The sequence below is a fragment of the Rhinopithecus roxellana genome, chromosome 9 (genome assembly GCF_007565055.1).
Source record: "Rhinopithecus roxellana isolate Shanxi Qingling chromosome 9, ASM756505v1, whole genome shotgun sequence".
Taxonomy (NCBI): domain Eukaryota; kingdom Metazoa; phylum Chordata; class Mammalia; order Primates; family Cercopithecidae; genus Rhinopithecus; species Rhinopithecus roxellana.
Genome location: NC_044557.1, coordinates 102,430,325 through 102,457,816, shown reverse-complemented (window position 1 = coordinate 102,457,816; position 27,492 = coordinate 102,430,325). Strand labels below are relative to the sequence as shown.

The 27,492-nt window shown below is 42.3% G+C and overlaps 1 protein-coding gene across 1 annotated transcript in view; it reads left to right on the top strand.

Moving 5' to 3' along the window:
• FER1L6 (fer-1 like family member 6) overlaps positions 1-27,492 on the top strand; it is a 175,218-nt gene that overhangs the window by 68,277 nt on the left and 79,449 nt on the right. Inside the window, 5 exon segments of the mRNA XM_030937899.1 lie at positions 3,375-3,494; positions 5,227-5,379; positions 17,114-17,291; positions 21,707-21,831; positions 27,303-27,437. Coding sequence (XP_030793759.1) covers positions 3,375-3,494; positions 5,227-5,379; positions 17,114-17,291; positions 21,707-21,831; positions 27,303-27,437 — 711 coding nt within the window.

Genomic DNA, 27,492 nt, shown 5'->3' with positions numbered 1-27,492 from the left:
AAGACCTTCTTCCTATGCTGGCTTTTCTCAGCACCTCTGGCTGAAGTACTATCTCTGCAGCTTCTCTCTGCTCCATGTTTTCTGCAGAGTTCTGTCTTCACATTGTCTGACAGCCCTTGGCCTGATTATTTCAATATCTTTTTTAGTGGCCTAGGTCTCCCTCCTCATCTCTAGACCTGCATTCCCAGCCTCCTAGTGGGCATCTCCATGCTTATATCACCCCAAACTCTGTGTATCCTACTAAGCCCATCACCTTATCTCAACTTGTTCAACATCCTGCATTGGCACCACCAGCTAGACTGACTGCTCAAACAAGAAGGCTAAGCTTCAACATTGGCTCTTTATCTCTCACCTTAAGTAGCCATTTGAATACTAGGTCCTGTAGATTCTGCCTCTTAGTGACTCTGGAACGAACTCCACTTCTTCATCTTCAGAGTCACTGCCTAAACTGAGTTTCTTAGCATCTCTGTTCTAGAGTATTGCAAAAGTCTTCCTCTAATCCATCTTCCATATCACAACCAGCATGATCTTTCTAAAACACAAGCCTGATTAGATCATTATTCAAAAAAATCATTGGATTCTCTCAATCATTCGTAGGATAAAGTCTAAATCCCTTTTGCATGATATATTGGGCTGTTTAATGTCTGGCCCCAACCTAGCATCCCAGCCTTATCCCTCTTTAGTTTGTTCCCATGTATCTATGCTCTGACAATTTTGAATCCTCGAATGATTATGTATATTCACATGTAACTGTTCCCTCTGTCTTCTTACTCTCTGATGAATTCTATTCACATTTTAAAATTCAGCTCAAATGTCATACTCTTCGGGTAACCAGCTTTGCTCCTGTCTAGTACCACAGTGCTTCATGCATTTTAATTATGTGCATGTATTATTTTCACCTCACCAAACTGTCAATGTCTCGGGGAAATGAAGCATTATTTCTTCTCTCTGTCTCAGACCTGGGCTCCAAGCATAGTGCCTGGTAGATAGCAGGTATGCATTTCTTCCAGTCAACATGAGCAGAGGCTTCCTACATGCCACACACTCCTCTAGATGCTGGGAATAAAGCTAGAAGAACTTGGTGCTTGTCCTTGAGGAATTTCTAGATTGAGTAGTTCATTCATTCCATAAACATTTATTTTTTATTTTATGTTTATTTTATTTTATTTTATTTTTTTGAGACGGAGTCTCGCTCTGTCGTTGCCCAGGCTGGAGTGCAATGGCTGGATCTCAGTTCACTGCAAGCTCCGCCTCCCGGGTTTACACCATTCTCCTGCCTCAGCCTCCCGAGTAGCTGGGACTACAGGTGCCCGCCACCTTGCCCGGCTAGTTTTTTGTATTTTTTTTTTTTTTTTTTTTTTTTTTTTTTTAGTAGAGACGGGGTTTCACCGTGTTAGCCAGGATGGTCTCCATCTCCTGACCTCGTGATCTGCCCTTCTCAGCCTCCCAAAGTGCTGGGATTACAGGCTTGAGCCACCGCGCCCAGCCCATAAACATTTATTTAACACCTATGTGCCAGAAACTCTGTTAGACACTGAGCATACAATAAGGACAAGACAGAGGAGGTCCTTGTCCTACTGAAGTTTACACATTAATGGTTAAGATAGAAGATAGACAGGTAAACAGAAAATACATAAAAATTATTATAGATTGTGATTCAAAAGGAAATTCTAAAAAGCCACAGGGATCAGGAAAACATGGGGGCATATAATACAGTGGTGACATTTAAGTTGAGGCCTTAAAGATGAGAAGAAACCAGCCATGTAGAGACTAAGAAGAACATTTGAGCAAGAGGAAACACCAAGCATACCAGCTAATATGGTTTGGCTGTGTCTCCACCCAAATCTCATCTTGAACTCTCACATGTTGTGGGAGGGATCTGCTGGGAGGTAATTGAATCATGGGGGCAGGTCTTTCCCATGCTGTTGTCATGATAGTGAATAAGTCTCATGAGATCTGATGGTTTATAAAAGGTAGTTTCCCTGCACAAGCTCTCTTTCTTTGCCTGCCGCCATCCACGTAAGACGTGACTTGCTCCTCCTTGCCTTCTACCATGATTTTCCCCATGAGGCCTCCCCAGCCATGCAGAACTGTGAGTTCTCCATTAAACCTCTTTCCTTTATAAATTACCCAGTCTCGGGTATGTCTTTATTAGCAGCATGAGAAAAGACTAATAGACCAGCTTTAGGATGGAGAAAGTTTATCATGTTCTAGGGCTTCTGAGGACCAGTGTGCCTGAGGCACAGTGAGCGAGGAAGGAAAATTATAAGATGAAACAGACAGTGGCAGGGCCAACTCACACAGGGCCTTAGAAGTCACTGTAAATACTTTTTTCCTAAGCACATAAATGTGAGCTGAACAAATGAATCAAACACTTTTGGGTTTTCCAACCACTTACACTAAACTTTCTGGCAGCATTTCTCATATGATGTCTTCTTGGTCTGAAAGCAGCTACCATACCTCCAGGAAGAGGTGGTGAGTGCAGTGGTTAAGCACTGGACTCTGGATGCAGCTGGGAGTCAGCTCTGGCTCTGCCATTCAGTAGCTGCATTACTGCTTCCTCAGCTGTAAAATGGGAATAATAGAACCTACCTAATAAGGTTGTTATGAGGAGTAACAAAGGATTAATACAGTGGTTAGAATATTGCCTGGCACAGAGGAACATCTCAGTACACCTTAGGCTGCTATTATCATAGTTGTTGTTGTTAAATATCAGAAAGCCTCTGTTCTCACACGCTAATAAAGACATACCCAAGACTGGGTAATTATAAAGGAAAGAGGTTTAATTGATGCACAGTTCCACATGGCTAGGAGGCCATGGTGGCCTCCAGTCATGGTGGAAGGCAAGAAGGAGCAAATCATATATTACATGGTGGCAGGCAAGAGAAGTGCCAAGCAAAAGGGGGAAAAGCTTCTTATAAAACCATCAGATATCGTGAGAACCTTACTCACTATCACGAGAACAGCATGAGGGTAAACGCCTCCATGATTAAATTACCTCCCACCAGGTCCCTCCCATGATATGTGGGGATTATGGGAATTACAATTCAAGATGAAATTTGGGTGGGACACAGCCAAACCATATCAACTTAGATTCAGGTGCTGGTTAATAAGCCATGTGACCTTGATAAGCCTGTGGCCTTTCTGGACCTCAGCTTCTCATCTGTCAAGCGGAGGTGAGATGATATTACTGCCTCCATAATCCTGTGAAGTTTCCACTAAGTGGGCGGCGTGCGTGGCAGCAGACCCTGGAACAGTCCACGTGAGTGGCTCAGTGTGGAGCTCACCAGGACCTTCAGGCCTTTTCAGCAACAGGATGCTGCTTGTTGTCCAGATCTCTAGAAAGACCTACACTGACTCTTGTCTTGTTTTAGGAAGCAATGTGCAAGGAGGCCAAGGGGATCATTCAGCAGCAGAAGAAAAAGTTACCTCTTGATGAAATGATTAACGAAGCCCAAAACTTTGTGGAAAAAATCCGCTTTCTTGTTGATGAGGTAATTGACTCTAAAGGCAAACCTCATTTGGAAGGTTAGACTGAATGTCTTCCAAGGAGGTTTGAATAGCTGGTATGGGTGAAATATGAATCAATGTTTTTCTCCCCAGCCCTAGTGGGCTGCGCAGGCACTCCTAGTTTAGAGAAGAGATTTTTAAATTAAACCAAAAAAGTACAGCTTTATTGATTTTTTTTTTTTTTTTTTTTAACAAAACCTGAGCATTCAGCAAAATAAAAGGTACATTTGCTAATTGGCTCGAGTGAAGTCAACATACGCACAGGAACTTTGATAGGTGTTCAACTATAAAAGGATTTAAATTCATGCCCAGTAAAGGGCACAGCAGCTTCTCATTTTAAAGTTAGTTGTAAACAGTGTCTTCTGGTGACTTCTAGAATGACCTGTTTAAAAAGAGCCCTCATATTTGCATCTGTCAGATCCTGACATTCGTTCTTGAAGCCTGCAAATGTGTAGAAACTTCTAAAACAGGGTTTTTTTTGTGTGGAAAGATTTCAGAGGGAGAGATTTACTGCTTCTGTTTTTCTTGAAAATTGCAGTTCTTATTGCAAATCAGTCATTCCCTGGCGGCATATTACTCGGTGAGACAAGCAGTCAGTAGACATAGGAATTTGAATAAGCACTCAGTAGAGAGAAGGGATGCCCTCTTCGAGGATTAGTTACACCTGATCACTAGGGATTGGAAACACAGAGCATCTGCTTCCAGTCCAGGAATGTCAAAGCCTTGTTTATAACAATATACCTCTTTTTGAGAGTTTTGTTTGTTCAGAAATGTGCATTTCAAACACCTACAACATAATGGGCCACTTGGCATGGAATTCTACTCTTCCTATCTTGATTAATTCAACTTTAATTTCCTATGCAATTTAGCTGAGTTCCTGCTGAATAACCACTTAAAATGGAAATAAAATATTTTGCAATCATATTATAGGTACACAGTTCCTTGTAGAAATACTTGCCTAAGAGCAAGTAAAGTCATTCAAAGACATGCATAGATTTTTGTTTTTGTTGTTTCATTTGAATATTCTGAAAATGTTATCTGGCTCTGAGGAGTGCTTAAAACTAAATCATTACTACAAGATTGGAAAAAATCCATGGGAAGTTGTGCAAAAGTGTTTGTCCTGCAGATGGAGAAAAGTAGGCTACCAAAGACGCCAAATCACAGGTCCGACTTGCATGTTCTCATATGGGCAATTTGACATGTGGGTTTGTATGCACATTTTTTATTTTTTGAGATGGAGTCTCGCTGTGTTGCCCAGGCTGGAGTACAATGGCATGATCTTCGCTCACTGCAACCTCCTCCGCCTCCTGGGTTCAAGCGATTCTTCTGCCTCAGCCTCCTGAGTAGCTGAAACTATAGGCGAGTGCCACTACCCCTGCCTAATTTTTGTATTTTTAGTAGAGATGTGGTTTCACCATATTGGCCAGGATGGTCTTGAACTCCTGACCTCATGATCCACACACCTTGGCCTCCCAAAGTGCTGGGATTACAGGTGTGAGCCAGCACGCCCGGCTGTATGCACTTTTAGTTCATGACCTAAATAAGGCTTTCTCTTCTCTAGGAAACTGCACTTAATTTGCCTGATGGCATAGATGTTTCAGTGCCTAGATGGTGTCAGTCACAGCATTTGTTTTGTCGAAGCGGGACTGTTTCAGGATAGCAGAACTCTGTAAGTGCACATGTTCAGTTCCCACCTTTCAAATCTCACTCCTACAGCCCCAGCACACTATCCCTGATGTTTTCATCTGGATGCTCAGCAACAACAGGAGAGTGGCCTACGCCCGCATCGCCTCCAAAGACCTCCTCTATTCCCCGGTCACGGGGCAGATGGGCAAACACTGCGGCAAGATCAAAACTCACTTCCTCAAAGTAAGTGTGCAGTATTTTAACTAAAAGAAGGGAGATTTCTGTTTCTCTAGGGTGGCTCAGACTTTCTAGTGTGTGTCCATGGCTCTCACCGTTCCCCAGTGCTTTCAAAGGTAGGAGGATGACTAGAACACCTTGGTGTCTCTTGGTTCAAATTACAATTCAGTAGACCACTTTTAGATGGAATTTTGTCAAAATTTTTAACTGTTACATCACCAGACACATGTAAGTTTCTTTTTTAATCTCATGGGTCACTTTAATTTTTACCTTTTTGATTGCTAGTATTAATAACAATTAACCTTAAGGTTTTTGGTTTTGTTTTGTTTTGTTTTTGTTTTTTCCGAGATGATGGTGTCTTGCACTGTCACCAGGACTGGAGTGCAGTGGTGTGACCTCGGCTCACTGTAACCTCTGCCTCCTGGATTCAAGTGTTCTCCTGCCTCAGCCTTCCAAGGAGCTGAGATTACAGATTCCCGCCACCAAGCCCAGCTAATTTTTTGTATTTTTAGTAGAGATGGGGTTCCACTATGTTGGCCAGGCTGGTCTCAAATTCCTGACCTCGTGATCCGCCTGCCTCGGCCTCCCAAAGTGCTGGGATTACAAGCACGAGCCACTGTTCCTGGCCAATTTTTTGTTGTTGTTGTTGTTAATTTCAATAGCTTTAGGAGTACAAGTGGTTTGTGATTACATGGATAAGTTGAATAGTGGTGAAATCCAGAATTTCAGTGCAACTGTCACCTGAGTAGTGTACAGTGTATGAATAGGTAGTTTTTTGTCCCTCATCCCCATCCTACCCTCCCCCTTTCTGAGTTTTCAGTGTCCATTATACCACTCTGTATGACTTTTCATACCCATAGCTTAGTTCCTGCATGTAAGTGAGAACATACAGTATTTGGTTTTCCATTCTTGAGTTACTTAGAATACATAATGGCCTCCAGCTCTATTCAAGTTGCTGCAAAAGACATTATTTCATTCTTTTTTTTTTATGGCTGAATAGTATTCCATGGTGTATATATATCACATTTTCTCAATCCAGTCATCAGGTGATGGATTAAGTCACTTAGGTTGTTGATTCCATATCTCTGCAATTTTGAATTGTGCTACAATAAACGTATATGTGCTGGTGCCTTTTTGAACTTTTTCTTTGGGTAGATACCCAGCAGTGGGTAGTGGGCTTGCTGGTTTGAATGGTAGATCTACTTTTAGTTCTTTGAGAAATCTCTATACTGTTTTCCATAGAGATTGTGCTAATTTACAGTCCCATCAGCAGTACAAAAGCGTTCCTTTTTAGCTGCATCCATGCCAACATCTACTGTTTATTGACTTTTTAATAACGGCCTTTCTGGCTGGGGTAATGTGGTATCTCAATCATTGTTTTAATTTGCATTTCCCTGATGATTAGTGATGCTGAGCATTTTTTTTTTCATATGTTTCTTGGCCATTTGTATATCTTCTTTGAGGAGATATTTATTCATGTCTTTTACCCACTTTTTAATGGAATTATTTATTTTTTTCATGTTGATTTGTTTGAGTTCCTTGTAGATTCTGGATATTAGTCCTTTACGGGACGCATAATTTGCAAATCTTTCCTCCCATTCTGTAGGTTTCTGTTTACTCTGATGGTTCTTTGGCTGTGCAGAAGCTTTTTAGTTTAATTAGGTACCATTTATTTTTGTTTTTGTTGCGTTTGTTTTTGGTGTCTTAGTCATAAATTGTTTGCCAGAAGAGTTTTTTTCTAGGTTTTCTTCTAGAGGTTTTATGGTTTCAGGTCTCAGATTTAAGGCTTTAATCCATCTTGAGTTAATTTTTTGTATCTGGTGAGAAATAGAGATCCAGGTTCATTCTTCTACATGTGGCTATCTCGTTTCCCCAGTACCATTTAATGATAAGGCATCGTTTCTCCAATTTGCGTTGTTGTATGCTTTGCTGAAGATCTATTGGTTATAAATATTTGACTTCATTTCTAGATTCTCTATTCTATTCCACTGGCCTATATATCTACTTATATACCAGTACCATGTTGTTTTGGTAACTATAGCCTTATATAATTTGAAGTTAGGTAATGTGATGCCTCCAGATTTGTTCTTTTCGCTTAGGATTGCTTTGGCAATTTGGGCTCTTTTTTGGCTCCATATGAATTTTAGGATAGTTTTTTCTAATTCTGTAAAAAATGATGTTGGTATTTTGATACCAAGGGCATTGAATCTGTTGATTGTTTGGGGCAGTATGTTTATTTTCATGATATTGATTCTTCCAATCCATGAGTGTCGGAGGTATTTGCATTTGTTTGTGTCATCTATGATTTCTTAGAATAAACGTTTTTCTATCAGTTTCCTCACTACCTTCTCACTTGTGTAATTTGTCCATGGCATCTTCTCACATGAGTTAATCTGTATTTTAAAATAGCTTCAAAGAAAACTATAAGAAGGACATAACAGCTAGTTCAGGATTCCTTGTGACTTTAAGTTGTAAAAATATAAAATTTTCAACTTGGGGGTCCCTTACCCTTCATCAAGACAGAGTCCCCTGATGCCTTCTGGGTTGGCCCTTAAGACATGTATCTCTGGACAGATTCTACTGTCTCTAACTCAAGATTTGAGCTTTGCTTGGAGGCCCTGGGTGTTTTACCTCCACTACAAATACATTTTTATCCCAGTAAGTAGAAATGAATGAATAAGAGGAAAATGTATCCACAGTCTTTACCCCCACCAGCAACTGACAAGAGTACAAGTTGACTGATTAACTTTTCCTAACCCATAGCTGACTGTCCTCCCAATATCAGTTCTGGTTTCTTGCTATATAATAATCATTCCTTTACTAACTCAAGGAGGGAGAAAAGGTTCAAAAGCATGCCATAGAGGAACAGGTAAAGAGATAGCAATTCTTAGCTGAGAAGATTTGACAGCATGAGGGAGTAGTTTCAGTATTTTGGGGGCTAGTACATAGATGGAGGGGAGGTATAGGGGAGAGAGAGACCCAGCAGGTAAAAATCAGGCCCTACAAAGACATTACAGGGAAATAGTTTCCTAAATGGAAGTCCATAATGCATTCCTCATCCTTAGAGGTGTTAGCACACCCTAGGCAACTATTTGATATAAACATGGCAGCAGGCAGCTAAATTAAATAGCCTCTAAGTGCCGTCCAATCTCAAGAGTTTACTGTAGATGTGATTGTTAAATGTTGCAGACAGAAGGGCCCTATTATTAAGCGTGAGAGGCAGTGTGGGATAATGGTTTAAAGCATGGGTTTTGAAATAAGGTGAATTTGGGCTAAAATTTGTATGAGATCACTAGGGCTACTGTAACAAAGTAGCATAAACTGACTGGCTTAAATAACAGAAATGTATTATCTCATGGTTCTAAAGGTTAGAAGTCCTAGGTCAAGGTGTTGGCAGGGCCATATTCCCTTGAAGGTGTTAGGGAAGAACATGTTCCAGGCCTCTCTTCCAGCTTCTGGTTGGCTGCACGGCTTTTACTAGAATGGTGCCAATCTCCATATGACATTCTTCCTCTGTGCCTGTCCCTTCATCTGACGGTCTTTTTATGACTCCAGTCATATGGGATTAGGGACCTACCCTACTGCAGTACAATGTAATTTTAACTAATTAAATCTACATTGACCCTATTTCCAAATAAGGTCATATTTTGGGTTTTGGGGATTAGAACTTCAACATATAAATTTTGTGGTACCACAATTCAGCCCATAACAGAATTCCAGGGCCAATATATACTAGTTGTACGACCTTGGGCAATTTAATATTCTTCAACCTTCAAATGGATGAAAAATGTTCATCCTATTTTTCGTTCATTAAATGGAGATTATTGTGAGGAACAAGTGAATAAATGCTAGTAAAGAACACAGAGTTGTGCCTCACAGAATATCACTCAATAAATGCTAGCATTCGAGCAACTAGACATCCACATTCCCAGAGGACATTGCTGTAATTGTGTCCCCCTCATATCCAGTGAGTTGTTTGAAGCTCTCTGTGTTATTTTCTGTCATGTATGTAAAATGATTTTGTTTTAGAGACAGCATCTTACTCTGTTGCCAAGTCTGAGGTGCAGTGGTAAAATCACAGCTCACTGCAGCCTTGAACTTCTAGGCTCAAGCAATCCTCTCACCTCAGCCTCCTGAATAGCTAGGTCTACAGGCATGTGCCACCGCATCTGGCTAATTTTTATTTCTCGTAGAGATGGGATCTTACTAAGTAACCAGGCTTATCTCAGACTCCTGGCCTCAAGTGATTCCTCTGCCTTCCTTGGCCTTCCAAAGCACTGAGATTACAGATGTGAGCCATTGTGCCTGGCCTAAAATGGCTTTTAAACCCACTCCAATAAAACTATAACTGAAAAACAAAGTTTTTCACCCAAGTCATTGACCACAATTATCAAGAATTTTCTTTAACTTTCTCCATTCAACGAATGTTAAGGAGGCAAGAAATATTTATCTTAAAAATAGCAAATCACTTCAGAAGGCCCTGTGCTAAAAATACTAGAAAGGTGGTATAAAGTTACTCACTTCTAAATATTTTGATGTATCCTGGCACTATTTAAAATTAGAACAAAGAACAGCTGTCAAATAAAGTCAGAGGTTAGAAGAGATGAAAAGGCAGAACTTTTGCCCTGGAGCATTCATCATCTGAATATTATCTTCTTCTGTAGGCCTTAGCTTATTTCTTTATTTGTATTTTCCTTTTGCCATTGGAATTGCTCTGGGTGGTAGCTTTCTGGATCTTGTTGAATCCAATCATATGAACTTGATAAAATATCTTGATAAGATGATTCAGCAAGACCATTTTCACTTCTGTTTTGATTTTCACTCCTGACTTTAAGTCCCTTCTCACCCACCATCTCTCTTTATGCCCCTTTCTCTTCACTGAATGGGCAAGACCAGAAAAAACAAAGGCAGCAACAGGGACACTGAGTATTTCCTCATCTGCCACTCACTCCAATTTTTTAGCTGGGAAATAGGAAGTGAAGGTGGGCGGGGGCTGCAGGGGAACAGAATATAAATCTCTCAACTCTCTAAGCTAAAGTTTCCTCAAGCTTTATTCTGTGGAGCTGCTGTTCTTTGAGTGGCTCTGTAAATGTTCCATGTTCAAATGCTTTTAAGAAGTTGCAGTTGTAACCTTGGAAACTCTTGCAGTTTCACAGTGCCCATTAACCAGTGGAAGGTTCCAAGAAGTCCTGCAGTTGGGAAACATCTTTAACTTTTTTATATTTTATTTTACTTTAAGTTCCGGGATACATGTGCACAATGTACAGTCATTACATAGATTAACGTGTGCCATGGTGGTTTGCTGCACCTATCGACCTGTCACCTAGGTTTTAAGCCCTGCATGCATTAGGTATTTGTTCTAATGGCCTCCCTCCCCTTGTTCCCCACTTCCTGACAGGCCTTGGTGTGTGATGTTCTCCTCCCTGTGTCCATGTGTTCTCATTGTTCAACTCCCACTTATGAATGAGAACATGCAGTGTTTGGTTTTCTGTTCCTGTGTTAGCTTGCTGAGAATGATGGCTTCCAGCTTCATCCATGCCCCTGCAAAGGACATGATCTCATGCTTTTTTATGGCTGCATAGTATTCCATGGTGTATATGTGCCACATTTTCTTTATCCAGTCTATCATTGATGGGCATTTGGGTTGGTTCCGTGTCTTTACTATTGTGAACAGTGCCGCAGTAAACATACGTGTGCATACCTCTTTATAGGAGAATGATTTATAATCCTTTGGGTATATAGCCAGTAGTGGGATTGCTGGGTCAAATGGCACTTCTGGTTCTAGATACTTGAGGAATCACGACACTGTCTTCCACAATGGTTGAACTAATTTACACTTCCACCAACAGTGTTCCTATTTCTCCACAGCCTTGCCAGCATCTGTTGTTTCTTGACTTTTTTATAATTGCCTTTCTGGCTGGTGTGAGATGGTATCTCATTGTGGTTTTGAATTTTAAAGTTCAGTGATGTTAAGTTTTTTCATGTTTGTTGACTGTATAAATGTCTTCTTTTGAGAAGTGTCTGTTTATGTCATTCGCCCACTTTTTAATGGGGTTGTTTGTTTTTTCTTGTAAATTTAAGTTCTTTGTAAATTCTGGATATTAGACCTTTGTCAGATGGGTAGAATGCAAAAATTTTATCCCATTCTGTAGATTACCCATTCGCTCTGATAGTTTCTTTCGCTTTGTAGAAGCTCTTTAGTTTAATTAGACCTCATTTATCAATTTCTGCATTGGTTGCAGTTGCTTTTGGCGATTTCATCATAAAATACTTGCTCATACCTATGACCTGAATGGTATTGCCTAGATTTTCCTCTAGGGCTTTTATGGTTTGGGTTTTACATTTAAGTCTTTATCCATCTTGAGTTAATTTTTGTATAAGGTTTAAGGAAGGAGTCCAGTTTCAGTTTTCTGCATATGGCTAGCCAGTTTTCCCAGCACCATTTATTAAATAGGCAATTCTTTCCCCATTGCTTGTTTTTATCAGGTTTATCAAAGATCGGTTGGTTGTAGATGTGTGGTGTTATTTCTGAGGTCTCTATTCTGTTCCATTGGTCTATATGTCTGTTTTGGTACCAGTACCAAGTGAAACATCTTTAACTTTTTAAGCCCACATTTGTCAAGCTTATGCATCCAAAATAGCTATTTGTAAGTTTTAGGAAACTTCTCTTCCTGTCTTGGGAACTATTAATACAGAGGAAACAAAGTGCCTCATCTGTAGTCACATGGCCAAGTAATGATCAGTAACAGCAATGAAGGTTTTGTGGTCCTGGGTTGCATGATCTTTCTTTTTCTCTAATTTAAACATATTCACAATGCTACTAAAAATGATGGACCAGAATTTGCAGAACTCAGCCTCACACACCACTCAAAAGTTTAGGATCCTCTCCTTTTAGTCTTATCCCCACCGTGCTCCTGAGGGCTGGAAATGTGGAAATGGAAATTTGTCACCAAAATGAAACCTTTCCTAAGGAAGGAGCTAGATGCTCTCAGAGCCCAGAGGGTGGCGCTCAACCTTCCTCTTCTCCTTGAGTTAGCTCTGTGCTGAGTCCACTCCTTCTCACTCCCTTTGCCGTCCCCTGTCCTACCTTCTCTCCACAACAGGGAGTCCATCTCCTGTTCTTCAGGTTCCAGCTTTCCATCTAGCTTTTCCTAGGATGAAGCAGGAAGTGATGGCTAAAAAGCACCTTTCTCTGTCCTGCCACAGAGTAAAACCTCTACCACATAAACAAACCTCACTCTCGCTAATACTGACCAACTCTAACATAGTTCATGTGAGTTACTACCTGTCTCTCTCTTTTCTCTCACTTGCCAAGCTTCCTCTTCCTTTTGAGCTGGTTGTCTTGCACCAGGACCCCATGGGAAGTGGGGGAGGCACAGGGGAGACTGAGCCTTTAGCATTTTGTCACATGCAATATTTATATATGAATGATCACAGCTTCTTGATATATTTTTGCATTCTTAATTGTTTTTCTCCGCTGTATTTTCTTTTTTCCTACCTTTCCATGCTATTCTCAAAGGGAAATACCTGGCTGTGGTTGGTCAGGGGCACATGACAGAGGAAGGAGAGTGGGGAAGCAGGTGTAGGAGCCAAGGGAGAGCTTTCCCTTGTTACTCTGAAGCTTTGCTGAAAAATCAATTCACAAAAGGTAGATTAATAGGAGAAAAGGCTTACAAATTTATTTAATGTATATATTAAAGAAACACATTAATATATGGGAGCCTTTAGAAGGAAGATCCAAAAATAGGGGGAAATCGTCCATTTTTATGGTTAGGTTTAACAAAGTATGGATGGACATACAGAAATACGATTCAATAAAAATGGTATAATCTAATGCTAGTGGACTGAGCGGGGAAACCCAGCAAGGCCTGTCTGCCTAGCTACTTCTTGGCCTCTCTGTAGCATTCTTTCCTTCTGGGTGTGGGGTAGAACCCTCTCTGGAATGGGCTACAGTTAGACAAGGTAGGCCAGATAATTTCCTTATGGTCAATTTTTACATAGAAAGTCAGAGGGAAAGTTGAGTCATATTTTTAGGTTTTATAGCTGGCTTTTGGGAAATGGGATTCTGGCGTCTGTGACCTGCACTAGGGAGGAGAGATTCTAGTTTCTATGGCTAACCTGGGGGCGAATGGGACTGAGAGAGAGGAGGGCAGGAGAAGGTCAGAGAAACACTTTTGCTTCTGAGGCCTTCATCTGGGGGTATTGTTTTCTGAGCCCCAGTTGAGGGAAGGCAGACATGTAACCAGGCTGAAAGTACATGTGAAATTAAAAATGGGATTCTGTTCCTGAAAGCACCTGGGAAGGTGCTCAATAATGTTGAATGAATCCAACTTAGATACTTAAGTGAGACACTCTGCATCATCTTGGCAGCAATTCCAACTTGCGTATATTTTTTTAAAAATGTACAAGCTGCTAACTTTAGGAGTGCAGCGATGGTCTTTGTGGAACACTTTCACAAGACGTTAACTGAGTCTTTGGTTTTAACCATGAATTTAAACACACACATGTTGTTTAGCAGCAGTGGAAATGAATGATGTCTTTTGTCATTGTTTTGTTTTACTTTAAGAAACACAAGGCCAGCCTGGCATGGTGGCTCATGCCTGTAATCCCAGCACTTTGGGAGGCCAAGATGTGTGGATCACCTGAGGTCAGGAGTTCAAGAACAGCCTGGCCAACATGGTGAAACCCTATCTCTACTAAAAATCCAAAAATTATCCAAGTGTGGTGGCATGCATCTGCAATCTCAGGTACTTGGGAGGCTAAAGCATGAGAATCACTTGAACCCAGGAGGCAGAGGCTGCAGTAAGCTGAGATTGTACCACTGCACTCTAGCCTGGGTGACAGACCAAGACTCTGTCTCAAAAAAAACAAAAACAAAAGAAACACAGGCCCAGGCTCAGTGGCTCTTGCCTGTAATCCTGGCACTTTGGGAGGCCAAAGCGGGTAGATTGCTTTAGTCCAGGAGTTTGAGACGACCCTAGGCAACATGGGGAAACCCCATCTCTACCCCCCCAAAAATCAATAAATACAAAAATTATCCAGGTATCGGGGTGCCTGCTCATGGTCCAAGCTACTTGGGAGGCTGAGGTGGGAGGATGGCTTGAGCCTAGGAGGCAGAGTTTGTGGTGAGCTAAGATTGCACCACATCACTCCTGCTTGGGTGACAGAGCAAGACTCTATGGGGGCAGGGCGGGAGGGGATAAAAAGAAAAGAAAACCCTGCAGAATCTCAGATTTGCTTTGCTTAGGGCAATGTAGCACACTAAGTTAAGAGCATTGCCACTCAAATACTTAAAACTGAGATCTGTAGACCAGCAGGATTAGTGTCCATGAGGAGAAATCAGATTGTCAAACTGTCCCAGAGACCAGCTGAATTTGAGTGTACATTTTAACCAGATGCCCTGGCAATCCATGTGCTCATAGCAGTGTGTGAGGAGCATTGACTGAGAGTCTGGGCTCTAACCCTGATAACCTATGATTTGGTGATAGCTTGCAGGCAATAGAACATTCTGTGTGAAGAGAGAAACATTAGACCAGGGCCTAAAACAATATAATTGCTCAACATCTGTTAAATATTATTATTGTTAGAAAAGTAAATAAAGGATATTCACTCAACATATATTTACCACATGTTTCCTGGGTGCCAAGAACTCTTTGAGGCACTGGGGACATGGCAGTGAAGCAACAGACAAAAATTCCTTTCTTTATGAATCGATGTCTTAGTGATGTCTACAAATGGCAGAGGGATTGCTTTTATTATAGGAAAATAATCTTAGGCTTTCAATACATATTAATTTTATTGAACAGATGTATTCCTCAATACATTTTGGGTATTATTATTAGAGAAGTGATGAGTCGAGGATTATTTGTCTTATTATAATTTTGTAAATTACAGGTTGTAGAGTGGTTGCCTTTACCAACAACAAAATAAATTTATTTTTTGAGCTCAACAAATACTGGCATCCTACTGCTTAAAGAATACAGTCCCAGCTCCTCCACGTACTGAGCGGGATTCTTCAGCTTCATCTGTATCATTCTCTGTCTAGCTCTCATGCTCACTGGCTGTGACTTCTTTCCTGAAAGTTCCTAGCATCATTCCTAGCACAGAGTAAGCACTTGCTAAGTATTAGCTCATATTACCCAAATCTTTGTTCACACACTTTCCTCTCTTTCGAGGATCCAACTCCAAAGTGCCCATTAAAGCCCAGCTAAATATTTGAATCTTGGAGGATAGAAATCACTGCTGCTACTTCTCTGCTTCCTCAGCACTTTCTCTCTTTGCATTTGAGTAGGTGAAGCTAAGTGGCCAAGTGGAGTGGCCTCTTTGTGAGCCCCGGAGGGAGGGCCAGGACCAAGTTTTCTGGCCCTACTCCCTCAGCAAGGGCCAAACAGCACTGGCAGTAGTTGCTAAGCTGAGTTGCTCGAAATCCATTTGTGGAACCCGCAGAGCACAATAGAAAGGCAAACAGCCACGTTCAATTTCAGATTCAGAGGCTCTCCATGGGGTCCTTGGAAATTGACAGAGCAAGTTGTGGCCTTTCATAATAGGATTTTGTAACCCTCACTGGAAAGGAAGGGAGGTTAAAAAAAAAAAAAAAAGAAAAAAGAAAATTACTGACAGAAAATTCTAAGAAACACTAGGAAGAGGAACTTAGAAGAAGAGTTGACAACATTTTGAGAGGTAGCAGTTAAGTGCCATAGGTTACTCTTAGAATGATGGCCTTGCTGGCAACAGCCAAGACTGGGGCCTGGGACTCCTTGGAGGGGTGAGGGAGTACCTTTATCCTGGTGACTGAAAAATAAAGGAGCCACACTGCCTACATTTTGTCTTCAGATTCTGAGAATACATGCACCCCCATGCAGGCATATACACACATACACATAAGTACATGCACACACAGGCATATGTGCACACACAGGCATATGTGCACACACAGGCATATGTACACACATACATGTGGACATGCACACACTTCCTGTGCATACTCATACTACCCACACTAATACAGACATAAACATAGAAATTAAAGCAAACATAAATAAAAATACAAATCTAAGCACAGTCAAAAGAGAGAGAGCAGAGCAGTGAGGGAATCTGAGACCACACTGCATGAGGGAGGGGTGAAGTTGTTTAGCCAGGAAGAAAGCACATGGCAGGCCAGGTAGGTTCTTCCAAGCCATAGAGTCCTGACTTATGGAAGAAGTAACTAGGGTTCTTCTAAATGAAGCAAAGAGGTAAAAAGTCAAATTGGAACTCCAGACAGTTGGAAGTTCCAGGAAGAAGATTTCAGCTCAGAGTGATAGTCAAGCTATAGGGGTCAGAGTCTAGAGTCTAAATGTGGACTCTTTTATTTTTCACTTTTGTGTCTGTCACTTAAAACCTGAGCATCACAGGCAACTTACTTTATCTCTCTGAGCCTGTGTTTCCACATTTATCAAATGGTGGCGGTAAACATACCTATTACCTATTAAGTTGAAATGACCCACAGCTTGGAAGAGCTTATCACAGTGCAGGTTTAAGCTTTAGGTCTCACTAAACCTGGATCTTCCTCTGGAGATCTGGAGTTGTGCATCAAGGCAACTGGGGACGTTGCTTTTATTTGGATTTAAGGGGAGCTTTTGAGAACCACTCTCTGAACATACTTTCAGGTGTGTCTCCAGGAAGGACTTCTTTTCTCAAAAGGGGAGGCCTGTAATTATCTCCTACTAACAAGTCAGTCTTTTTTGTAACCTTTCTCCAGCCTCCTGGAAAACGACCAGCTGGTTGGTCTGTGCAAGCAAAAGTCGACTTGTACCTGTGGCTGGGCTCCATCAAGCATGCCAGTGCCATCTTGGACAACTTGCCAGTAGGCTATGAAGCAGAAACGTCCTCCAAAGGGGCTGGTGCCAATCACCCCCCATCCAACCTGCTCTACCAAGGTAGGGTCCCCACTGGGCAAAGAGGGTCATCCAAGGTCTCAGGTGGGCTTCTGAAAAGATAATAAGGAGGGCAGCATGCATGAGTTTTTTGCACATTATTTTAGGGCCAACTTATTGTCCTTCTTTAGTACAGTTCCTAAGTGTTCTGCCTTACCTTTCAATGTCCCATCTAAAAAGAATAAAATCATTAAACGCATCTGGAATAAACACTTATGTTTCTCTGTTAATAGAGAGGAAGTAATTTGAGTTTCTTTGTAGGCAGATTATGTAGGTTGAGTTTGCGTTTTAAACAAAAAAAATGTCAGAATGTCAGTAAGTTCTTGTGCTTACATGATCTGTGGAATTAAGGCAGATTTTACTTTCATGTGGCATGGGGATTTTGACCTATCAACAGCAGATATTCACATTTCCTAGTAGTAACCCAGTGGGGACTGGTATCAGTAGGTTCACTCATATTTCTCCAGCTTGGTTCTTGGCTCGGCTGCTTTTAAAATTCAGCATGCTTTATGGAATCCTTTCTTCTATGTAGCTATTTTCTGTAAGTGCCGTCATGTTTATGTTTTGACACATTTTTGAATTTTATTATAAATATTCATTACAATTGCATTTGACTTACTTCCATTTATGTAATCTCTTGCTGCTGAGTTCAGATAATATCTGAGTTCAGATAAAGCAGCCTGCAGTTTTACCTTCGTTTCTGCTGAAGTTGAGTTTTGGGTTGAGCCAATGTTGGAAACACTGGAGAACTCTCTATACAGTCAAGTCTCCTCTGTGGCCCAAGGCTCCTCTGATGTTGGCTGAACCTAGACTGCCAGTGGAATCAAAGTTGCTCAATAGTCAGAGAATGCAAGGTTCTGGAAATACATATCTAATAGTTCAGCTCATGGTTTCCATGCCCGATATAAATGCATAAGAGCATTGTCTTTTTGGAAAATGCATAATACCACATGCCAAGCATTGTGCCTTACACTTGAGGCATCAGATCTCATTGATTTCTCAAATCAACCCCGGGAAGACTCTTCATCTTACAGATGAAGAAAGTTATGTATCAAAGATGCTTAGAAATTGCCCAAGATCACGCAGCTAGTAAATGATGGGGGAAAAAAATGTCTCCAAACCCTGCTCTCTTTCTACTGTCTTCCACCATACCTTGAGAGAGTTTTCATCTTTGGGTAAAAAAATCCACATTAACTTGATAGGAAAAAATAGGAAGCTAACTTGGCTTCCTATTTTTATAGATTATCTCTAGAGACCCAAGGACCTGGATGTGATTACTATCCCAGCTGCTAGCAATTCAGAGAAGACGAAAGACTTTTCCCAATGCTTCTGATCCTCTGCAGTGTGTTTTCATAGAGTGACCTAATAAACTTTTCCTGCTGTGCACTGGCATTGGTGGCTTTGGCTGCCTTCCACACCTACTGGAGAATTTTGTGCTCCAGAAAATACCCATTCAGCAAATAATTAGTTTGTACCCATATATGGAAGGCATGGTGGAAAAACTAGTGGGTGACATAGAGATGAGTGAGAGGTGATTCCGGCCCTCAAGTGAGAATAACAGACACATCTCTCATAACCACAAGTAAAAAGCAAGCCATAGCACAAGAGGTGTACCAATAAAGTGTGAGGAGGGTGACTAGATTAGTCCCAGGAACATAACTAGTAAGACACAAGGTTTCAGAAAAATGAAAACCTACACTGAGTAAATGGTGCTCCCTGGAGTTGTGCAGGGCACAGCTTGTGTGGCTGCCATTGGGTGGTCTGCTAAATTACAGGGTTAGCCATTTCAGGGGCAGCTGGTGAGCATTTTTATCGGGTGAACCATTTCCAAGTTCACTCTCAGCAGAGAAATTTGCCAAACGATGTAGCATGCTAAGGAACACGTGGGCCATCTCTAGAAACACTCCTGTCGGGAAATCCCTCTGCCATCTGCTGATGGCATCATTTCCATCGTTTACTGTTGCCATTTTAAGGGGCTCCCTTGCCAGCAGGGCCCAGCCTGTCATGTGAGGGTTTATTGGTGTATGTGGCAGTGGGGACAGAGGGAGGACTTAGAATTGAGTCCAAAGGAATCACTTCTCTGGCTCCCCCTGCCTTGACAGAGTGTGGAGAACTTTCACTGCAAATACCAGACTTAACTGGAGGTGTGCAGAGCTCAAGTTTCCAAATCTTTTGCAGGATTAGAGTGGGTCTGATATGTTTGCTATGTTCTCAGGTTCCGTATTGGTCCCCATGCAACCAGACAGTGGCATAGGGTGGAGGGACACATGTGTGAGCCTCAAGACAATAAAGTAAGGAGTTGTCTTTGGCACCCCCTGCCCTTCCTGTCCCTCCTCACCCTGCCAATCAGGGCTCAAGGCCTATAGCATCCAGGGCTGCCATGTCTCTCCCACCCCCTCATTTCCATCCCCTCTACCAGTGCATAAGCTCTGGCCCTTAAACTTCTGGCCTAGAGGGGGGAGTGTTGTCTCCCTGTTGGTTTCCCTCCCCGACACCTCTTCTGTTCATGGCTAGCTTGACTCAGTTTTATCGTCCTGGAGCTTTGCTCTGCTAGCACCAGCTCCTGTGCACAGACTTTCAAGAGCTTCCTGTTGCCTCGTTCAAGCCTCATAGGTCCTCTGTGATATGATTACAGATGTCTGTGTCCCTAGACTCTAGACAAACTGGACTACATTCTTGCCCCATGTAGCCTGGTGTTTTTGACCCTGTCTTGATTCATCCTGCTCCAGTGTCTTGGCATCTCCATCCCTGCCTCTCAAATGTTACCAACCTTTAGGGGCTCTGCTCAAAGGGCAGCACCACCTCTGCTATGGTCTGCCCTTTTTCTTTGAGTGTGCTTTGGCAAATATGAATGATTCCTTTGCGTGCACATATTCTTATTTTACATGAATAGTACTGTGTCTCCTATCTCATGCTGTTTTGTTTTTTTTTTTCTCATTAAGCACTTAAGTTCGTGAGATCCGTCCATTTTGCTAAGTGTACCTCTAATCCATTGCCTCTAACTGCTTTCCCAAACTCTCTAACATTTTTCCTGTGCACTACCACAGTGATGGACATGCAGGTTTCTTCCAGGTGCTCCCCACAGGTCACATTGCAATGAGCAAGAGTAACAACACTCCAGCATCTTCACCCCACTTTTAGAGTTCTTCCCATGGGCCAGGCACCATTCTCGGCCTTTCGGTTCCCTTCAATAACCCTATGAGGAACTATTATATCTCCATTTTACAAATAAGGAAAGAAAGGCACACTAATAAAGCATTAGTAGCCATGTACAAGTCCCCATATGAACCTGTGAGAGGTAAGTCTAGGGATTGCATTGTGGGGGGCGGGGGAATTCACAGGGTATTTGTACCTTTACTTTAACTAAGTAGAGTTATTCACGTTAGTGCACAAGAGTTTCTGTATACCACTTCCCAAGTCAGCACAAAAACAGACACATTGAACACAGTGGCTTTGGGAGAGTGTGGGAAATGGGAGTGGGTAGAGAAGTAAAAAGGGATAAGTGAATATAAAAACCAAGAGGCACCCTGCAAGGGGCAGTGATCAGAAAGTACCATGGACCAAGGACTGTGACGAACTCAACTGTTACTTGAGGTTTCCCCTCTGAACCCTGAGCTGCCCCAACCTGAGGCCTTCTCTCTGCCTCCTATCCCGGCACAGGGTGTGCTCACTCCTCCCTTTATCCCCCTGTCCCTTGCCAGCATTCTCACAGAACACTTATCCCTGGCCCCCTGCCACTGTGATGTGGGTGCTTGTCTTCTGCCTTCTCTCAGGAGCTCCCCAAGGGCAGGGACTGTCTTAGCTACCACAGAATCCTCAGAGATCACGACTGTACACAGTAGATGCTCAAAATGACCCTGGCTTCATGAATGGAAAATGAGTGAATGGATGACTTGAGACATATGTTGTGTTTGTTGAAGTGAAAACTATACGGAGCAGTCCCTTGCACACACACACACACACACAGAGGCATGCCCACATGCACACACTCATGCCTGTATAAACAGGAGAATTACTAGAGAGTAAAATGTATTTTAGAAAGAGAAAAAGATTTTAGAATCAGAAATAAAATCTAGGCTCTGGCATGGTTAATTGTGCAAACTTTTGAAGTCTTTTAACCTTGTTGTGTGCCATTTTTCCTCATCTATAAAGTGGAGATTGTGCTATTTCGCAGGGTTTTAGTGAAGAATAAGACACATAACCTGGTGAAGACGCCTGGGTTCAAAGTACCCTGTAAATATCACTTCTTCCCTTTCTTCAGGGCTTCCATTCTTGTCTCCGAGGAGGGTGGATGTTTTTGGTGGTCTCCTTTTGTCTGTCTGTGGATACGTAGATGGACATCACACACAGACACACATGTGTACACACTGTTCTTGAAAAGCCCACTAACACCTGCCCCTTCCATGATTTGTCCACAGAACAGCATGTTTTTCAGCTGAGAGCTCACATGTACCAGGCCCGGAGCCTCATCGCGGCTGACAGCAATGGACTTTCAGACCCTTTTGCCAAAGTCACGTTCCTTTCTCACTGCCAGACAACAAAGGTAACCAGGGAAACCAAGACAGCCTGCTTCTTTCCTGCAGCCTGCAACTGACCCACAGAAGAGCCCAGGAAAGAAACAACGGGGACATGTTGCAAATACCTGCATCTCTGGGTGTGTAGGTGTTTCATACTGAAAAGGGAATATGTGCCCACAAGGACTTCCGTGGGGAAGGTCTATTGTTTCACTGTGATTCATTGTCCTAGGGCAAAGAATGCAAGTCCCTGAGGCGAAGGAAGGCTGGGAGAAAAAGAGGAGTGAGGAGGAGAAGGCTGAAGTGCCAGGCACAAGGCCAAGTGCAGTGGGGAAGGAGCAAATGAGGAAACAGCACAGATCAACCTGCATGAGGTTTATGATCCAATCATGGAGGGGTCTCAGTGGGGAGAAACATTTGCCAGTTTTGTGGTCAAGATGCTCTAGACTTTGCACTCACCAGCTGGGGAGCTTCGCATGCTTTTAACATCTCAATGCTTCACAGTCCCCCTCTTCTGGAAAATACTACTGCACAATGGATGTTGAGAGTATTAAGGGAGATGGGTTGTCTTAATCCATTTAGCATGCTTAGAATACCTGAAACTGGGTAATTTCTAAAGAAAAGGAATTTATTTTTTACAGTTATGGAGGCTGGAGGTCCAAGGTTGAGGAGCTGTGTCTGGTGAGGGCCTTCTTGCTGGTGGGACCCTGCAGGTTCCAAGGCAGCGCAGGGCATCACTGTGGTGAGGGGGCGGAGCATGCTAATATGCTTGCTCAGGCCTCTCTTCCTCTTCTTCTGAAGCTACCAGTTCCCCTCCCATGACAACTTATTGATCCATAGATTAATGCATTTGTGAAGGCAGCTCCTTCATGACCCAAACATCTCTTAAAGGCCTCACCTCTCAATACCATGACATTAGGGATTAAATTTCAGCATGAGTTTTGGAAAAGACAAATATGCAAACCAAATATGCAAATAGTATGAGTCTGTGCCTGTTTCCTCTGTCTTTCTCCCTTTCCTATACAACAAGTACTAAAATGAGAAAAGGATTTCTAATCAGCCAAAATCCGGTAGGATGCTTTTCTCATTAGATTCTATTCTCTAAAAATTTATTCTGTTGTCTGATTTGTGGTTTGAAGAGAGAGAAGCTCAGTAAAGAATTGCCCATCTCAGGGTTAGACACAGAGTGCCATAAGGTTACTTTCTAGCTCATCTCCTCTCTGCCTGCATGCTTCTTTCCTGCATGGGCAAGTAATGCAACTCACTAAACCTCAGGTTTGTCATCTTAAAATGGGACTGTCATGAAGAAGCAGATAGTTAAGTTTATAAAATGATTGATAAATGCTGGCCATGACATTGGCTGATGTTGAGAGGGCTAACATTGGTCTCCAGGGCAAAGCCCATGACCTGGATGATAGAGTAGATTGCATCTTGATTTATGACTCGCACACTGACAGCGTGATGTGAACCGGCCTCACATTCATTGAACTGCCTGTCAGGTGCTGGCTTTTTTTGCCAGATCACATATTGGGCTCTGGAGGATGAGAGGAGCCAGACTCTGCTCCAGTGTAATATGCAATCCAGGCATGAATGCAGGCCTCATGACACATGAGTCACTGCACTATGATAAGCCCCAGGGTACAGGGCTGTACAGAGTCCTACAAGAGCCAAGTAGAGAAAGGGTTAGTTCTACCTGGGAGAGAAGTCAGGAGAAACCTCAGCAGGAAGATGACTTCATCCTCATTCAGTGACTGAGCATAAAAATGATAACAGACTACTTTCTCTTTCCTAAGAGTTAGTATGGAGCGTGGTGATGATGAGTATAGACTCTGGAGCTGCACTGCCTGGGTCAAAATCCGTGCTCTTCCATTTATCAGTTGTGTGACTTTAAACAAACCTCTCCTTGTGCCTCAATTTCTTTATCTGTGAAATAGGGATGATAACCTTGTACATTCCTTCCAGAGGATAAAACACCCAGGACAGTACCTTGCTTAAAACTAAGGCTTCTATGTGACTGCTTGTTGTTATTGTCATTGAGGTTTCCTTCCAACAGTAAGGGAGTTCTCATAGGATGGACCCCCGGAGCCCTCCTCCACCTGCCACAACACTGTGGAGTTCCAGGGCCCTGAGTGGAGTACAGTATTTGGATGAAATCCTTTGTCTGCTGTGTAATTATCCTTGTATTTTGTATCTCCATACAGCACCTTCATTTGATTTAGATCCATATCTCAAAGGAACAGATGACTTTTGTTTATCAAATAATTATTTGAAAGGGAAAATAGGTTCTGTTGAGTTCTGGACTTTGTTTCCATAATTTTAAGCCAAGTACCTCATTTTTGTTAATAATAATAGCTGCTATTTACTAAAAGCTCCCCATGTGCTGGGCGCAGTGCTAAGCATTTTATATGCATTGTTTGCTACCTCTCACTGCAGCCCAAAGCTGGATGTTAGTAGTGTCTTCATTCTACAGATGAGGAAGGTAAGGCTTGGAAACGATATAGCTAGAAGATGGTGGAGCCAAGATGGAAACCCAGGTCACTTTGCTTAACCAAAGTCACTTTGCTTAACCACTCCACTTCCATTTTGGTAAGAAAGGGTACCAATTTCCCTCTCCTGTTTCACTTCTGCGCTAACACAGAGGGACTTGTCTGCAGGTGACATGCCCCCTTTATGTATTTTTAATGATGAGGAAAGCTGAACCTGAGCCCCTGCAGTCATAGCCAAGTGCCACTGTTCAGCTGGTAGCACTCATCTGACCACAGGGGGCTCAGGGGGAAAAAGCCTCTGAAGGCTGCTCCTGAAAACCAGTGCTTTATAAAGTGACTTAATGGAATGAAATATTTCAAAGAGGGGAATCCAGTCATTCCCAACATCACTGGGGACATGGGACATAGAAATCTTGCGACTGAAATACAAAGGGAAAGAGAGAAAGCTCCCGCAGAGAAAGGTTTCTGGCATGAAAGAGGGAAACCGACTAAGTGGCTAAGAGGGAGCATTAGAGGAGAAGGGGAGGAAATCTTAGAGGGTAGAGCATGGAACCTGCTATTTCCAACAACCAGATTGGGGCTTAGTCCTGAGGACATGGATGGTCTCTTACCCCAGTGCACCAAGGCTGCCATGTGGCAGGCGTTCAGTAAATGTTTACTCATTTATAGAAGAATATGGGCTGGGATCAGGTAGGATGGATAACAAGCAATTATTGAGCACCTGATGTGTGCCAAGCACTTACTATTCTTGGACAGTGGTCATAACTCCGGAGGGTGAGTGCTAACCCCATTTACATGAGGAAAACTAAGGTTTGGAGGGTTAATCTCCAACGTGCCCAAGTCCAACATCAGGTAGGTAATGAAATTAGAATTTCACTCCAGAGTTATCTGATTCTGAAGCTATGCTCTGTCCATGATAGCTGGCTCCCTCATCAAAATGTTAGCTAAGTGCTACCATAACTTCCAGGTAATGTCATTTAATTCAGTTCTAATGCATAACTCTTTAAGAAAGCCCTTAAGAAATGAGGGCACCTTGGCAGAGAAGTAGGATAATGTATTTTTGTTTGTGTGAACCTTTTAGTACCTCCTGAAGGTGGTCATGCTGTCCTTTTACTCATGGGTGCAACTCCAGGGACAGGTCAATACACACTCATTCATGCAAATAGCTATTGAGCATCTGCTATGCACAGAGTGCTGTGTTAGTGTCTAATGCTGTGCCTAGCACGTTGTAGGTCCTGAATCCTATATTTATATGACGAATGAGTGAATGAACAAATTCTGGCCTCTGGAATCTTATCAAGTGGTATTTACAGCCCAGTGCCAAAGAAGATACCAAAATATTTCTATAGGAAAGATGCTGTGAAGATCATAAATTGCTTTGGTATCACACTGTCAAGTGCATGCTACAAGATAGATCACATTTCTATTTTGAAAAGCCACATAAAAACACATGGTTCTTTGTGATGTCACTGACACAGGGTAACTTTGCATTGCAGCTTCTTAACTCCTGTTATTAGTTGGTTGAAGCCATTCATTTCCTATTGGAAAAGTTAGATTTTCTCTGAAATGTTTAAAATCTTGTTGTGTCTCAGACATAAAATACTATAAAAGTGAAAAAGCAAGAAGAGAAAGAAATCGTGAATATGCACAATATTTTTATGACCCACATAAGAGCCATAAAAATATTCCTTTGTGACCCCAGTGCAAATGACTTAATGCTGTGACTAGAAATGACTCGATGTAAAATGTTGACATGACAGTTTGCTGTGAGTTTTCGAGTCCAGGCCAGGTCTCTCTCCAGACTTTCCTCCTAGGTTGAACAGTGACAGACAGAGGCACAGTTCAGAAACTTCCCCTGGACCCAGTGGCTGCTGTGATACATTCACCTATGAAATCACTCATTTGCCTGGAAGAGAAAGAAATGTGGTTTTGAACTCTTTCCAGGACTAGTCTCCTGCATTAATGGAACAGCTTCTGCCCGGGTGCAGAGTTCACTTGCCCTGCAAACAACTCCAGTCGTCGGCTGTGTGAAATTGGCAGGTTTCCAAACATCCAATTAGAGAAGAAAATGCAAGACAAAATATGCCCTCCATTCTGAGGGCACCACTTAAATGGCCTAGGAGGGGGCTGTGAGCCACTTCTAGGCAAGATGCTCATGGTCTGAGGGCAATTATGCAGATTATTATCCTCTGTATCTTTTGACTTCTCCATCTGTATAATGGGTACAGTCTACTATCAGTGTAAGAAAGATGTCATGCAACATGGTGAGGGTGGTTTTGAAAACCTTGATCTATTTAATTCAGTCAATAACCACAAAACAGTAGAATTCCACATAAGGAAGATCAGGTCAAATACCCAACTTTAAGATATTTGATGACAAAATTGTATTTGCTCCTAAGTCAAGAATCACTGAATCTCTCCAATCCTCAGTGTTCTCATTCATAAAATGGAGATAATATTAGCATCTACGTGGTGAGAGTGGCATGAGGTTAGCAGCCTGCCTGGGCTTTGCTGCCAGACGGTCCAGGTGGAATCTCAGTTCTGCCACTTGCTGGCTCTGGACAAGTGAGCCTCAGTTTCCTGATCTGGAAAATGTGTGTAAATAACTGAACTTACCTCCCAGAATTACTGTGAGGGTTGAAAGAGACAGCGCATGTGAAATTCAGTGCCCAGCACACTATAAATGCTCAAAAAAGTAGCTAGTGTTTTCACTGGCACCACTGTGAGAACTGAGCTGAAAATATGGACTCAAAGAGGGTGTTAAACACTGTAGAGGCTCTGCTCATGAAACTTAAGAATATAAGCTCCTCTGCAGTCGGGAGTCTTTGTGTTCCCCAGCATTGCTTAGTGCATAGTAGCTGCTCAGTTTACATAGTCACTTGAATATTGAATGAATGAGCAATCACAGTGATGATGTGTTCTCTTTCCCCTGTATAAGTGTTTGATGAATGAATCTTAGACCCCCTACAACTCAATTGAATGAACTTTTGCTTTTCTTTGCTCCCTCCTTCCAGATAATCTCCCAGACCCTCTCTCCCACCTGGAACCAGATGCTGCTGTTCAATGATTTGGTGCTGCACGGAGACGTGAATGAGCTGGCAGACTCCCCGCCCTTAGTGGTGGTGGAGCTGTATGACAGCGATGCCGTGGTGAGTGTCCCTCTGGGCCAGCGTTGACCACACCTCATAAAATGCCACGTTGGAC